Source organism: Chrysochloris asiatica, unplaced genomic scaffold, assembly GCF_000296735.1.
Source record: "Chrysochloris asiatica unplaced genomic scaffold, ChrAsi1.0 scaffold00071, whole genome shotgun sequence".
NCBI classification, from domain to species: Eukaryota; Metazoa; Chordata; class Mammalia; order Afrosoricida; family Chrysochloridae; genus Chrysochloris; species Chrysochloris asiatica.
In genome coordinates, this window is record NW_006408589.1 from 394,222 (window position 1) to 409,688 (window position 15,467).

Genomic DNA, 15,467 nt, shown 5'->3' on the forward strand with positions numbered 1-15,467 from the left:
AAGAAGACCCCCCAATGAAATGGATTGGCCAAGTGGAAGCATTGATGGACTCAAGTGTGGCAACAGTAGTGAGGTTGGCCCAGGATCGGGCAATGTTCTGTTCTGCTGTGCATAGGTCGCTATGGGTCGGTATTATTGGCACCTAACAACAAAAACACCTAACAACAACAAAGGTATGATATAGAAGTGTCTTTTCATTAGGAGTTACTGATGATGCCCCAGGCATTAAGTTGGAATGGAAGGTACTCTTGACTGCAACTTAGAAACTGCATGATCCTTTTAATATAAATAAATGAGAGAACTTAATTTCATTCTGAGTTTATTTAACATTTCATCCAGTTGAACTCAAATAACCATTGACTCCGACAGTGGCCAGACACTGTGCTAATACTGAAATAAACACGGCCAGTCAGTAAGTATTACAATCATCATGTGAATAGAATTAGCAATAACTATTCATCTTTACAAACTTATTGCATTCCATGTGGATTTTTCCCCTGAAAGGTGTTTCTAGATCAGCAAAGATTGCCAATCTTGGTTCATTTGTTCTTGTGTGTTCGTCTTTTGTTTTTGTTTTTTGAGAAAAATTATAAACCATGATTAAACTATACAATTACTTTTTCTATATAAGAACACTGAGAATCTGAAACATCAATCAACCATTTTTAGAAAGACACATCTCCATATTCAATATTCCTTTGATAACTATGCTTTGGTCCTATCTCCCTTGTGTGTGTATAGTTTTAGTTAGCTCATCAGTCTTTCCATGAAGATGGTTACCAATCTATGTTAATGGAGCATCAAATCACATGAGACATGGGCAGCTGAGTGAGGCTGGCAGACACTCAAGACATTTTAGTGCTGACTCTTGCTAAAAGCAGCCTTAAGTACTTCATGGAGATTGGTCTTAAAAGTCCAGGCTTATCTCACTTTTTCAAGGAAAGCATTAAAATATAACCAATGGCACCAAAATATAACCAAGGCCAGCATGTCGTGGGAAAGCCATTTTGCTTTGAAGGGTTTAATACAGAATGCTCCAGAATTCTATCTTAACTTCTGGTGGCATAAAAGCTGCCTCCGAATCATCCAAAGCTTCTGATCCATTAATCCTCTCAGAGAAAAGAGAAGCATAAGCAAGGCATACCGTTTTTCCTTCATGAGGAAACTCAGTCTGGGCACATTGTCTGGATAATCTGCCAAAATGAAACAGATACCTGTTTTTGTTTTTTCTTTCCCCCCTCACTTGACATGTATCTGAATTACAACGATCAGCACTTAGTGAAACAATCACCTTGTATTATCACTCTGAACACTAATACTTGAAACATAATCTGTGATATTAAATATAGGATATGTAGAATCACTTAGAAACTTTTAAACAGTGTGGAATGTATTATACAACACTCAAATTCATTTAGATGCTGATTCACAAACACAGGATCTCGGCATCTTTCTGAAGGCCAGAGGAATCTAAGATGATAAGAAAAGACAGGGAAAAAGGACGTGACCAAATGATCTAAAAAATGGGCCAGACCAGATTCAACCTGATTCCATCCAGCCATTCAGCACTGCATGTTGGATATACTTTCAAATTTTGATATTTGTTATTTCAGTTAGTTGATTATTTGAAGCAGATAACTGAGTATAAGATCAACAACTCCAAGGCCCACACCATCACAAGAATTTAAAACAGAATACATTTAACAGTCCTCCAAAGACATCCAATGATATGGATGCATTTAGTTGCTGGCAGCAGGGAAGTCTTATACCTCAGGTCTGTTATGCTGATTCCGGAAGGTTTAAGAAGCAGTCTTTATGCTTTGCATTCAAATGTTCATATCTTCCTTGGGACCTGCCCATTGTCCAAATTGGGAAGTGAACCACTCTTAATCTATAAGGACAATTTTTATAGTTGGCCTCAGGACTTTTGTTTTCTCCTAAATTATTTCTGAGGTTTCCTTGAGTTAAAACATGACTGGGGTGAAAAGTCAGTATTTTAAACAGATTCTCTCTTCACTTATTAATAATAAATATTGATTGAATATACACTGAGCACCGTACTCTACGTTTAGTACTGTTTTCTAAAACCCTAGGTGAGGGCTAGGACACTGTCTTGGGAAAACAATGATTATAAAAGCAACAGAAGGGTATTTCTGTAAGCTACATGATTCAACTTGAAGGGCCCAGCAGGTGTTAGGTAACCTGGCTGCACCAGGTGCTGTGTGCTCTACGCAGCAGCTTCTATAAGAAGGCTGACGTGGCTCTTGGAAATGTTTTAGTAGTTAGGAGAACGCAGGTCGAACGAAGGTTTCCTCATCACTGTGGCTGCACAATGTGTGTGGCTGGCAGGGTGAGCCCCAGTGGTTCCACTTCTTCCTTTACAATCCCTTGTTAAAGTACACGCGCCGTAGTTCGGGATAGGTCTCTTGGATCTTGGCTTGCAGGTCAGCCTCCAAACTTGTCACAGACATGGAACTGGGATAAGGGTGAAACAACAGTTATTACATGGCCAGAGATGGGAGCCAGAACCTAGAGGATCAGGGAGAAGGAATGGCAGATGAGGTCCCAAGGTTGAGTGTAGGGAACAGAGTCCTGTTTCAAATGTGCTCCGGGTAGCTGGAGACTGGGAATCTGATTCATTACTGAAAATGAACTGCTGCTCATAATCAAAGGAATATACTTTAAGATGCCCCCTTTTTTTTTATTTTTTTTTATTTTTAAGGTTTTTATTGTGGATTGAGTGAAAGTTTTCAGGGCACATCATTGGTTTCACATTCAAACATTCATATACCTTGTTTCATTACATTGATTATAATCCCCTCCACATACCATCAGTTAACAGAGTTTCTCTCTATCCTTTTTAGCTTTTTTTTTTTTTTGGGAAAAACTTTGCCTTTTTGGAATTCACAGTCTCGGCTTTTAGGGTAAGAAGCCCTTTTTACCTCTCACATTATTAAAAGGTTAAAAACTGTTCGCTGCTGTCGGGACTGTGTGGTGAGGGAGAGATACTCTCAGACACTGCTGGGTGGGGCCAGTTATCTGTAGCAATGCCACTTCCTAAGAAAAACAATACAAACGTCTACCACTAAGACAGAAATGGCATGAGCCCTCAATAGAATTGATAGCACCAAAACTGTGTTTACACATAAAGCCCCCTTTTTCCTACAGTGCACACACATACTAAAACTCATAAAATATTAAACTTGCATAATCATAAACATAAAACTTGTATAAAATATTGAGATGTGTGTTAAAAAGTCATCGTTCATAGTCTCACCACTGGTGGTGTTGTTAAGTGCCGTCAAGTCGGTTCCGACTCCTAGTAACCCTGTACAGGGTTTCTGAGGAGCAGCTGGTGAGCCTGAATCACCAACCTTGCAGTTCAAACCGACCTTGCAATCCAATGCATTAATCTGCAAATGTCACACCAGGACTCCAGTCCCACCACTAAGTGATAACAAAGACAACAACAAACCCCAAACCACCAAGACAGTTGTTGTGGAGTTGGTTTTGACTCATGGTGACTCTGCACTCAATAGGATATTTAATGGTTGATTTCTGGGGAAGTAGATTGCCAGGTCTTTCTTCCGAGGACACCTCTGTTGTTACTGTTAAATGCCATCAAGTTGGTTTCTGAGGCTGTAAATCTTTGTGGAAGCAGAAAGTCTCATCTTTTTCCTGCTAAGAGGCTGGTGGGCTTGAACCACTAACTTTGTGGTTCACAGTCCAGTGTTTATTCTCTACAGCCACTGCACTCTCAAGGCACCTTAGATAGACTCAAACTATTAGCCTCATAGCTAGTGTATTAACTGTTTATACCACAATCTTCACATACACACTAAAAAAAGTATATTTGAAACTGTTATATGAGCATATCTATTGAAACTTTGTAGTCCTGGTGTGGTGCTGTAAGATAAGCACTGGACCATGAGGTTGGTTTGAATTGCAAGGTTGGCGGTTCAAACCTACCAGCCACTCCTTGGAAACCTTATACAGGGTCGCTATGAGTCGAAACCAACTCAATGGCACTTAACTACAACAACCACAACTGAAGCTTATTTTTTTAAAATTGTAAATATATATTCATTATATAAAAAGCATAGAGGAAAATTGTTTAGAATTCGGACTACCTAAAACGTTGTTTTCATTTTGCTGTGTAATTAGTTTTTCTAAAATATCTTGTTTTTAACATAGTTGAGCTGTGATAAAATATGAAGTGAAAAGCGTCAGAATTCAAATTTATATAAAAACGATGTAAACCAAATACTGGAGTCCTGGTGTGGCACTATAGGATCAGCACTGGACTGCTAACCACAAGGTCAGCAGTTCACACCAACCAGCTGTTCCTCAGAAACCCTATGTATGCAGGATCACGATGAGTTGGAACCACCAACTCAATAGCACTAAACAACAACAACAACAAACTAAATAAAAGATAAATGATAAATACAGAAAACAAAACAAAACAAAAAACCTAGAAAATACCACATGGCTAACAGTAAGGAGCCTGGTGACATGTGGTTAAGTGCTGAGCTGCTAACAGAAAGTTTCAAACCCACCGATGGGAGGAAGATGAGGCAGTCTGTTCTGCAAAGACGGACTGCCTTTCAAACCCCATGGTTTGATCTTCTCTGTCTGGTATGGTTGCTATGAGTTGGAATTGACTCCATGGTAGTGGATTGCTAACAGTTGCTATTTTCCATGTAATGGGACTGTGGGTAATTTTGAAATGGTAACAGTGAAGCTGCTGCTGCCAATAATAACGTTATGATGTACTGATCATTCATTGGGCCAGACACTTTGCTTTCTAATCCTGATCAGAATCTTGAAAGCCAAGTATTATCTTCCAGCTAAGAAAACCTGTGATGTAACTGAAATTTGAAGCCAAGTGTTTTGAAAACAGTGCAAAAGCCATGCCATGTTTTACTATAGACTCTTTGTCCTTTTGTTTTTGCTTTTCATGTTGATCTACAAGTGTCTATAATAATTGTGATTATTTTCTTATGGCCATGTCTGATTTTGGAATTAAAGTTATTCACAAGTCAGTGGGAGATGGGGAGTTTTCTCTTTTTGTCTTCTAAGAGAATTTGTCTAAAATGGAAAGAATCTGTATGACAGTTGGGTAACCAGCCATCTGCAAAAACACCTGGTGCTTGCATTTTCTCTGTGGGAGGAAACCGAAATACTCGGAATGGTTCAACTTTCCTAGCAGTTATAAATCTATAGAGTTGCTGTTTCACTGTTGCTAACATTTTCTCAGGATTTTGTACATTTCACCTGTTTTCAAGTCTACTGGTACAATGATTTTGATAGTATTCTGTTAGTATCTTTTAAATCTCAACTGAATCTATAACAATGCCTCCTTTTTTCACTCATCATATTATGTATTTGTTCCATCTCTTTTTGTTTGCTTGATCTCACTAGGCAATCACCTATTGTGCTGCTATCAAAGAACCAAATTTTGATTTTGCCTAGCCTCTCTTTTTTACTATCTTTTAAAACTTTTATTTCTGTTCTTTCCTAAACATCCTCACCTTTCTGCTTTTTTCCTGGTGTTTATTCTTTTTCTTTTTCAAGCTTGAGTTGGACACTCAGTACACCAATTTTCAGCCATTCTTCCTTTCTAATCTAAACACTTAAAGCTACAAATTTCTCTCAAAGCAATCCTTGAGCCGTCTCAGAGAAGTTTTGGTGAGGAGTGTTTTCATTTCATCATCACTCAGTCAGACAGGAGAATGAATAATTGTGGTGTCTTGGTGTGGCACCGTAGGATCAGCACTGGGCTGTGAACCACAAGGTCGGCAGTTCAAATCCACCAGCTACTACTCGGAAACCCTATGTAGGGTAGCTCTGAGTTGGAACTGACTTGAAGGCACTTCACAACAACATTCTTACAATGGACTACTAATTACACAGTAGTAGAAATGAATACACTGTAGTTACACACAATAATGGGTATGGATCTTGATTAGAAAATGTTGAGTAAAAGGAGCAAGGGCCAGAAGACTACAGATAGTCTGACACCCTGCTCTAAAAAGTTTTAAAAGAAACAAAACTAGACACCAACATTATATATATATATACAAGGAGGCTTCAAAAAGTATGTGGAAAAAAGTCACTATCTTTTAATTCCATTTTTCCATGACCTTTCTGAAGCCCCCTTATAGGCGATAAAACTTTTCAAATGCAAAAGCATGGGAAACATAAAATTTAGGATCAGAGTTCAATGTGGAAGGTGGGCATGGAAAGAAAGATGGGAGGTGCCCATATATAAATGCAACCTTGACTGGTTGGTTGTATGCCATGAAGTTGGTTCCAACTCATACTGATCGTGTCTAGGGTTTCTGAGGAGTGGCTGATGGGTTTGAACTACCGACCTATCACTTCAAACTGATCTTGAGGTCCAGTTCATTATCCTACAGTGCCAAAATTAACCATAAATATAAAAATATTAAAAAGAAGATAATGTTTTCCTCAAATAAAATCTTTAAGCATAATCAAGACCTATGCAGGGAGCTTCTTTATTGATTTTCAAATCTAGGTCTTTTCCTTTCAACTGCTGTTTTTAAGTGCTGTCGAGTCAGTTCTGACTCATAGCGGCCTTGTATAGGGTTTCCAAGGAGCAGCTGATGGGTTTGAACTGCCGACCTTGTGGTTTGAATTCCATGCAGATCCTACAGTGCCATTCACATTTGGAGTCCTGGTGTGATGCTGTAGAATAAACACTGGATCACAGGCTGGTTTGAATTGCAAGGTCAGTGGTTCAAAACCACAGTTGTTCCTTGGAAACCCTATATAGGGTCACTATGAGTTGGAATTGACTCGACAGCACTCATCAGCAACAAAAAATTCATATTAAGAGTTTACTTTGTACCAGGCAGTTTCATAAGCATCCTATGAGCATTAGTTGTAAATCACAGAGTTCAGGCCAACTGCTGAGCATTGGTATTTAATCGTCACACACCAGAGAAACAGACTTTTCTTAGCTAAGCCCTGGCTTCTAGGGTTTGTGCAATTGTTGAACAGGGATGACTTCCCCACTTTACAGAGCTTACAGAACAGGTTTTGGAGGTCTCCTGTAGACATCAAGTCGATGAAGCACCCCAGCCCTGACAGTGAAGTCCCCATTCAAGAACCAAACCAGCTGCCATGAAGTGGACTCTGACTCACGGCAATCCCAAGTGTGTCACAAAAGCGTTGTGCTCCATGTGGCTTTCAAGACTGTGACCTTTAGGAAGAAGACTGCGAGGCTTTTCTTTTAACTAGCATCTGGGGAGACTCAAATCTCCAACCTTCCAGTTAGCAGCCAAGTGAGATAACCATCTGTACTCCCCATCAACCTGTTGTGTTGATTCTTAACTGACTTGTGGCCTTATTTACCTGATAGGAGTCCTTAAGGGGTGCACACGGATAAGCACTTGGCTGCTAACACAAAAGGTGACGGTTTGAATCCCCCAAGAAGTGCCCTACAGAAAATGCCTAGTGATCTACTTTGGAAAGATCCTAAATAAAAACAAACAGTGCTATCGAATCAGTTCCAACTCACAGTGACCCTAGTGGATAGACTAGGACTTCCCAAAAGGGTTTCTAAGGCTGTAAATCTTTACAGAAGTACACTGCCTCATTGTTTTCTGGCAGTGGCTGGTGAGTTTGAACCACCAACCGTTCAATATATGGTCAAGTGCTTAATCACTGTGCTACCAGGATTAAATTGCACTATAGTAGTGCCAAATCAGGCACACAGACACACTACAGGGCAGAATAGAACTGCCCCGTATGGTTTGCAAGGCTGGATTATCTTTACAGAAGCAGACTGCTACATTTATCAACTGCAGAATGGCTGGTGGGTTTGAACTGTCAAACTTTTGGTTAGCAGCTTTAACCATGGCACCATCAGGGTTCCTCTTAAAGAACAGTGGGGGTGGGGGGTGAGGCGAGAATCACAGACAGAAGTAGAAGAGTAGGTAAAAGGCAGAATTCTTTCTCAGGTTGAGAAAATGGGTAAAGTTAGTTGCAGAACAGATCACCCATCTGAAACGTACCTTGAAAGCCTAGGGCATGAATGAGCATATGTTTGGGACCAATTGGCCCATGAAGGACAAGAGAGTACAAAGGCTGGAGCCTGGAAGCATTAAATACAACGAAAACAAGAAGACGCAGTTTCTCTGTGCCTTCATGCTAGATTAGGAGGAGGCTGATGACCTAGATTTACATAATGCTGATTTAATGCCTGTCAATCCAATTCTCACATCAGAGGCAGGATTCAAGGGCAGCTTATGATAAAAGACAAGTGCACATTAAGCCTTTAAAGACTGAAAAATGAAGTAGGAAAAAGGGAAGCAAATATACTAACTACCCAAGCTAAGTGCATATAATTGCCATTCCTGGGGGTGAAACTTAAATTCTAATATATCTGTATTACAGACACATTACCAATAGATTGGACAAAAATCAGCTATATTTAAATTTTTATAAGAGCACATTTGCACCAGAGTTAACCTGACTCTTACTAAAGAATAAAGTATTTAAACTTTAACAGTAAGGAGTAGAAAAACTCTGGTAAGGAGCTAAGAAATTAGACAGCCTGGGGTTTGATTTCTGCCTCTAGGTGTCTTTTAGGGACTGCAGCTTTATTAAGGAGCCCCGGTGGCACAAGAGTTTGCATTTGGCTACTAACCAAGAGGTTAGTGGTTCAAACCTACCAGCCACTCTGTAGGAGAAAGCTGTAGCAGTCTGCCTCCATAAAGATTCCGGCCTTGGAAACCCTAAGGGGTAGTATGAGTTGGAATTGACTCGGCAGCTATGGGTTTGGGTTTCATTGCTCTTTTGCATTTTCTCCTTTCCTACAAGTAAAGTGAAATGATAGCACTTGCCCCTTCGACTGTTTTTCAGGATTACAAATCATGGTCATTCTGAAGAGTAGCGTATACATACCTTTTCTGAGGAAACAGAGCACAGCAGAGGGGAGTAGCAAATACCAAACTTAAAAAAAGAAAGAAAAGATGAGTCAGAGTGGCTTAGAAGTGGTTCACTTCTCAGATATTTTTTCCTTTTCATTTTATTAACGTAACATTCCTCTTTCTTTCTCTATAGCATCATATTGCCTCATACAATTTTTAAGTCCTGTTTGTATCATTTTATTACCTAGGATTGCCAAAACAATGAGAGAAGAAAAAATGAACAAGATAATAGGAGTTTTAAAAACAGCCTCAGAAATAAAGAGTCTCAAATATTTTAAGTTTTTCTAAAGACGGCGTGTTACTGTTAGCTCTTGCCAGTTTGGACCCCGACTCCTGGTGGTCCCATGCACAACGGACCTTGGTTCTAAACCAACCCTATGATCAATACCATTGTCATCTATAAGATTTTCATTGACTGAGTTTTGGAAGCAGATCATCAGGTCTTTCTCCTTAGTATGTCTTTGGACTCTCCACTGAAATCTGTTCAGCACACAGTAGCATGCAAGCCTCCAATGATACACAGGTATAAAGGCAAGCATTCTACCACTCAAGGACAGTATGCGTATATTACCGGGACAGTGAATTACAAATTACTAGTCTCATTTTCAGAATTTGTCTCATCTATTACCATAGTCCTCATAATCTGTATATCTATCTTTTAAAAAAGCAATTAATGCTATAAAAGTCTCTTTTACTCACCAGAAGCCAACTAATCCAACTTGAATAGGTGCACTCATCCAAGGGAATCTCTGTGTTAGGAAGCACATCATTTTGAATACTTTTAATACAGATTTTTACAGATAATTTCTTCTGGTGATAAACTGCAAAAAACCACTTCCCATAACAACATCCAGATGCAATGTGATGAGTGAAATTTTGGGATAACAATGCAAAAATAAATTAGCTTGGACTTACAAACTCACCTTGGTCAGTAAATGAACAGATATGCAAACATCAAGTCACTTCTCATTTTTCACCCTTGCACATATCATGAGTGATGCTTGACTATACAGAGGAGGCGGAGAAACAGCTATTATTTAATGGCCATGCATAATAAGCTGATTTTTGGCTGGGTAAGCAGTATGGCCTGGTGCCAAGGTCTGAAGTCAAATCAAAATGAGTTACCATGGAGTTGACTCTGACTCATGGCGACTCTGTGTGTGTCAGAGTATGACTGTGCTCCAGAGGGTTTTCAGGGTTTGATTTTTCAGAAGTAGATCACCAGGCCTTTCTTCCAAGGTGCCTATGGGAGGACTGGCACTTGCAAGCCTTTGGTTAGCAGACAAGTGTTTTAAGCAGTAGCACCACCAAAAGACTGTGAATCAGCTTGCATTCAAAGCTTTGTCTTACCAGTCAGTTTCTTACTGTGGGGAGAGGGCACGTAGAGCCTAAGCTCTCCACGCTTTGCTTCCCTGATCTTAAAAATGAGGATCAAAACAGCTTCCTAAAGGTGTGTGGGTGAAGATATACCAGGTAACAGTCACACAACACTATCACAGTGCCTGGAATAGAGCCGAACTGTAATGAACTTTCCCACCCCCACTACCTTAAACCTTGCTTCTTTATAGTCAGTGTCAGTATGGTTGTAACTATTTCTGGCGTCAAACGTATTTGCTGGTCACATTTTCTTTTTACTAAAAATGAAAGAGTTGGTTGGTCTTTTGGAAAATAAATGCTATTAGACTTCTCAGCTTTACAAAAGGTAAAAATCACAAGGTAAAAAACTCACAGTATATAACCTGATCTGACTCAAGGCGTTTCAGAATAGAAATACACTTCACAGAGTTTCCAGTGGCTTTGCTTTTTCAAAGAGTGGCACTGGTGGTGCATTGGTAAAGCACTTGGCTGCTAACCAAAAGGCTGGATGGTGGAACCCCGGGAACTCTGTGGGAGAAATGTGGTAGAGTCTGTTTCTGTCAAGATTCACAGCATTGGAAACCCTATTGGGAAGGTCTACTCTATTCTATAGTGTTTCTAAGAGTAGTAATTGACTCATTGGCAACAGGATCTTTTTGGTTTTGGATCTTTTGGAAGCAGATCACCAGGCCTTTCTTCCAAAGCACCTCTGGGGGGCAGGGTTACAAACTGCCAACTTTTTGGCTGGTAGTCAAGCACTTAGCCATTGTGACCCCAGCCCAGGGACTCTTATCATATAAATATGCCCATAGAAAGAGCTGTGGTGAAGTGAACTTATGATAAAATCAGCCAGGTTATTTGAGACTCAACACAAGCTCGTATGAGAGGCGAACTCCAATCCCTGAGGAATCTCCTGTGGCCAAAAGGCACATCACATGGCTCAGCCTGCGGTGAGAGAGGCACTGACCAGGAGGGAAGGGAGAAAACTTGTCAAGAGGATATGATCCAGCAGACGGTAGATCTTCACCGTAGGTTTCCCAGGCGTTCATGGGAAATGAAATATTACATATAAAGCTGTGGGAGGATGAGCTTGAGCAGATGAGAGCAGCTTCCCCTTTCAAGGGACTCCTGTCCACAGCAACAGGGCTACCCTGATAATAGCTAATAGGGAGCACTCTCCTTAAAGACCTTACATGCTAATTACCATTACATGGTAATCTTCTGGTTTTAGATCTAGCTGATATGCTCTCATTACCTACCTGGCTAATGTCTCCTTGGTTTCTTCTAACAATTAACCTAATTAACCTAATCTCATTGTTTGTGGATGCTTGTTGTTATTTTATGTCATGGAGTCAGTTCCAACTCATAGTGGCCTATTTAAAACAGAACAAAACACAACCCAGTCCTGCACAAGCCTCGCCATTGTCATGTTTGAGCCCACTGTTGCTGTCACTGTGTCAAAAGCTTTTCTATTATGTTTTCATTGACAAGTTTTATGGTTATAGATTTTTATACCTAGGGCTATGATGCATTATAAGTTCATTTTTATTTATAGTGCAATCAATTCCCTACTCATAGTCTAAAGCCCAGTCAACGTAACTACCTGCAGTTCTTCTAACAAACCTTGCTCTGTGTCCTCCGGAGCTTCTGTAGAACATGTGGCCTCAGTCAGTCCTCTGCAAGTCTCTCCCCATCTTCCCCAGTTTGGTAAGATACTTCCTCTGTATTCTGTGTGATACTTACCAGGTACTGTGACGGAGTTTTACTATGTCTATTTCCTTTCATGTTCTATGTCCACTGAAAGCAGGACTCAAGCCCTAGTTCTGTGACTCTAGGACCTAGCACACGAGACACTAATGGCTCAGTAGTAGAATTCTCACCTTCCATGTGGGAGACACCACCAATCGTCTGTCAGTGTGTCCTACTGTGGTGACTTGTGGGTTGCGGTGATACTGGAAACTATGCCACTGTTATTTTAAATAACAGCAGGGTTGCCCTTGGTGAAAATGAATTCAATGAAGCTTCCAGACTAAGACCAATTAGGAAGAAGAAGAGGCGGACCACTTTCGTAAGGTTATCTACTGAATAATCTTATGAATAACAGTGAAATGTTGTCAGACATCCTACCAGAAGATGCCATGAGATCCTCAAATTGGAAGGAACTCAAAATACAACTAGGGAAGAGCTCTTTTCTCAAAGTAGAGCTGACCATAATGATATGAATATAGCAAAGCTTTTATGACCTTCATTTGCTGATGTGACACAACTCAAAATGAGGAGAAATGATTGCAAACATCCATTAGTAATCAGAACATGAAATGTATGAAGTATGAATCTAAGAAAATTGGAAATTATCAAAAATCAAATGGAACACAAACATCAATATCCTAGGCATTACTGAGCGGAAATGGACTGGTATTGGCCATTTTGAATCTGACAATCACATGGTTTACTATGCTGAAAATGACTAATTGAAGAGGAATAGTGTCATACTCATCATCAAAAAGAAAGTTTCAAGATCTACCTTGAAGTATAATGCTGTCTGAGGGAGGATAATATTCAAGATCAATTAATACCACTATTATTCAAATATATGGAAAAACCACTAAAGCCAGTGATGATGAAATTGAAGAATTCTACCAACTTCTTCAGAGTCCTGGTGTGGTGCTGTGGGTTAATGCACTGGACTGCAAAGTCAGTTTGAACTGCAAGGTTGGTGGTTCAAACTCACTAGTTGCTTCTCGGAAATCCTATGCAGGGTCTCTATGAGTAGGAACCCAACTCGACAGCACTGAACAAGAACAAAAGAAACCAACTTCTTCAGTCTGAAACTGATCAAACAAGCAATCAAGATGTATTGATAATTATTGGTAATTAGAATGTGAAGGCTGGAAACAAGGAGGAAGATTCCGTAGTTGGAAAACACCGTGAAGATTGCATGATAGAATTTTGTAAGACCAATGATTTATTAATTGCAAATAACTTTTTAAAATAACATAAAAGACAACTATACACAGAACTAATATTGACTACATCCGTTAGAATGCTCCACATCATCAGCCTAAACAACACCAGAGTAGACTACCAGTTACTCACATAGAAGCTGAAGAAAATGAAAACAAGGCCACAAGAGCCAAAATACGACTTTGAACAGGTTCTACATTAAGAGACCATCTCAAGAATAGACTTGATGCATTAGACACTAATGACCAAAGACCAGGAGAGTTATGGGATGACATCATACAAGAAGAAAGCAAAAGGTCATTAAGAAGTGGCAGCATCAATGGGCTCAAGTGTGGCAACGATAGTGAGGTTGGCCCAGGATCAGGCAGTGTTTCGTCCTGCTGTGTATAAGGTCGCTATGAGTTGGTACCTACTCAATGGCACCTAACAACAACAAAATGGAGAAAAGATTGAAGTTGTCAAAAAGTTCAACTTACTTGGATCCGCAATCAACACTCATGATAGCAGCAGTCAAGAAATCAAATGATGTATTGCCTTAAACAATCTGCTGTACAAGACCTCTTGAAAGTGTTCAAATACAAAGACATCAGTTTGAGGACTAAGATGTACCGAACACAAGTTGTGATATTTTCGGTTTCCTCATGTGCATGTGAAAGTTGGACAATGGATAAGGAAGACCATAGAAAAATTAATACATTTGAGTTATTGTGCTGGTAAAGAATATTGACAGTACCATGGATTGCCAGAACAACAAGTAAAATACGTTGGAAGAAGTACAGCCAGAATGTTCTTTAGAAACAAGGGTGGCGGCAAGACTTGGTCTCTCATACTTTGAAAACATTATCAGGAGGGATCATTCCCTGAAAAAGGACATCATGCTTGGTAAAAGGGAGAGTCAGAGAAAAAGAGGAAGACCCTCAATGAGATGGATTGAGGTAGTGGCAGCAACAATGGGGGCAATCAGAACAATTGTGAGGATGGCACAAGACTAGGGAGTGTTTTGTTCTGTTGTGCATGGGGTCACTATTAGTTGAAACCAACTCAGCACTACGTTAATAACAAGATGTGGGAGACCTTGGTTCAGTTCCCAGCCAATGCACCATATGCATAGCCAACAGCCAACAGCTGTCAGTGGAGGCTTGCTTGTTGCTATGATGCTGAATAAGTGGCAGAGGAGTTACCAGATGAAGACAGACTAGAAAGAATGGCCTAGAGAGATCTACTTCTGAAAATGAATCAATGAAAGCCTTATGAATTGTAGTCTGATGTGTAATTGATACGGGATGGCACAGGACTGGACAGCATTTTGCTCCTTTGTAAATGAATTTTCCTTGTGTCAGGGGTAGATGCTATCAACCATAACAACAGGGTCTAGTACCTTGCTTGGAATCCAGGCGGCCTTCAGCAAAAGACTGCTGGTTGAGTGAATAAAGAAATGAACAAATACGTACCACATTCATATTTAATTAGCAGCAATCCTGAAAATCTATTGAATAGACATAGACAGCCACTTTTATTAAGGAGAATATAAAAGAAGTACAACTTAATGAATGAGGCAAATTCGATCAATTGTATTGCCAATGCAAGTGCCAGCAAGAATGAGGTACAACAAAGAAATCACAGGAACTAGTCTTCAAGAAGAGGGGAGACCCCAGATTTGAGGCAGGGAATTTTGGGTTCATTGCAAAACTTTCCGTGAGTCACCTGCCCACAGCTGATGCTTTTTTCTGCACTTCACTTGGGAAAAGCTAAGGCGTAGGGAGAGAAATGAGTCAGGCCCTTCACAAAAGCCAAGAATGTTCAGTTACTGTTGTTTGCCAAAGAGCCTGGTCACTTCCAAGATGAAAGCCCTAAAGAGCACATCAGAGCACACAGAGGAGAGTGACACCACCCACAATGATACGATCTTAGAAGTGTCTGTCAGATGGCTCTGGTAAATCTTGCCTTTTCAAAAGCTATACTTTGAAAATGGAAAGGTAGAAGCATTCATACAAGCTTCTGTTTTCTATGTCCTGATGGCTCTGTAGGAGAAGCACCGAAAAGTTGGCAGTTCAAACCCACCAGCCACTCCATGGGAGAAAGATGAGGTTTTCTGCTCCCATAAATATTTATAGCCTTGGAAACCCAAACAAAGTCACTACGTGTCAGAATCAGCGGGATGGCACTGAGGGTTTTTTTGTTTTATTT

At 40.1% G+C, this 15,467-nt stretch overlaps 1 protein-coding gene across 1 annotated transcript in view; it reads right to left on the minus strand.

Moving 5' to 3' along the window:
- Positions 1-2,378: 2,378 nt before the first annotated feature.
- The window catches only part of SFXN1 (sideroflexin 1), a 69,864-nt gene continuing 56,775 nt past the window's right edge, over positions 2,379-15,467 (minus strand). Inside the window, exons 9-11 of the mRNA XM_006864793.1 lie at positions 9,660-9,709; positions 8,935-8,982; positions 2,379-2,475 (exon numbers count right to left, since the gene is read on the minus strand). Coding sequence (XP_006864855.1) covers positions 2,379-2,475; positions 8,935-8,982; positions 9,660-9,709 — 195 coding nt within the window. The remainder of the gene's footprint in view (positions 2,476-8,934; positions 8,983-9,659; positions 9,710-15,467) is intronic.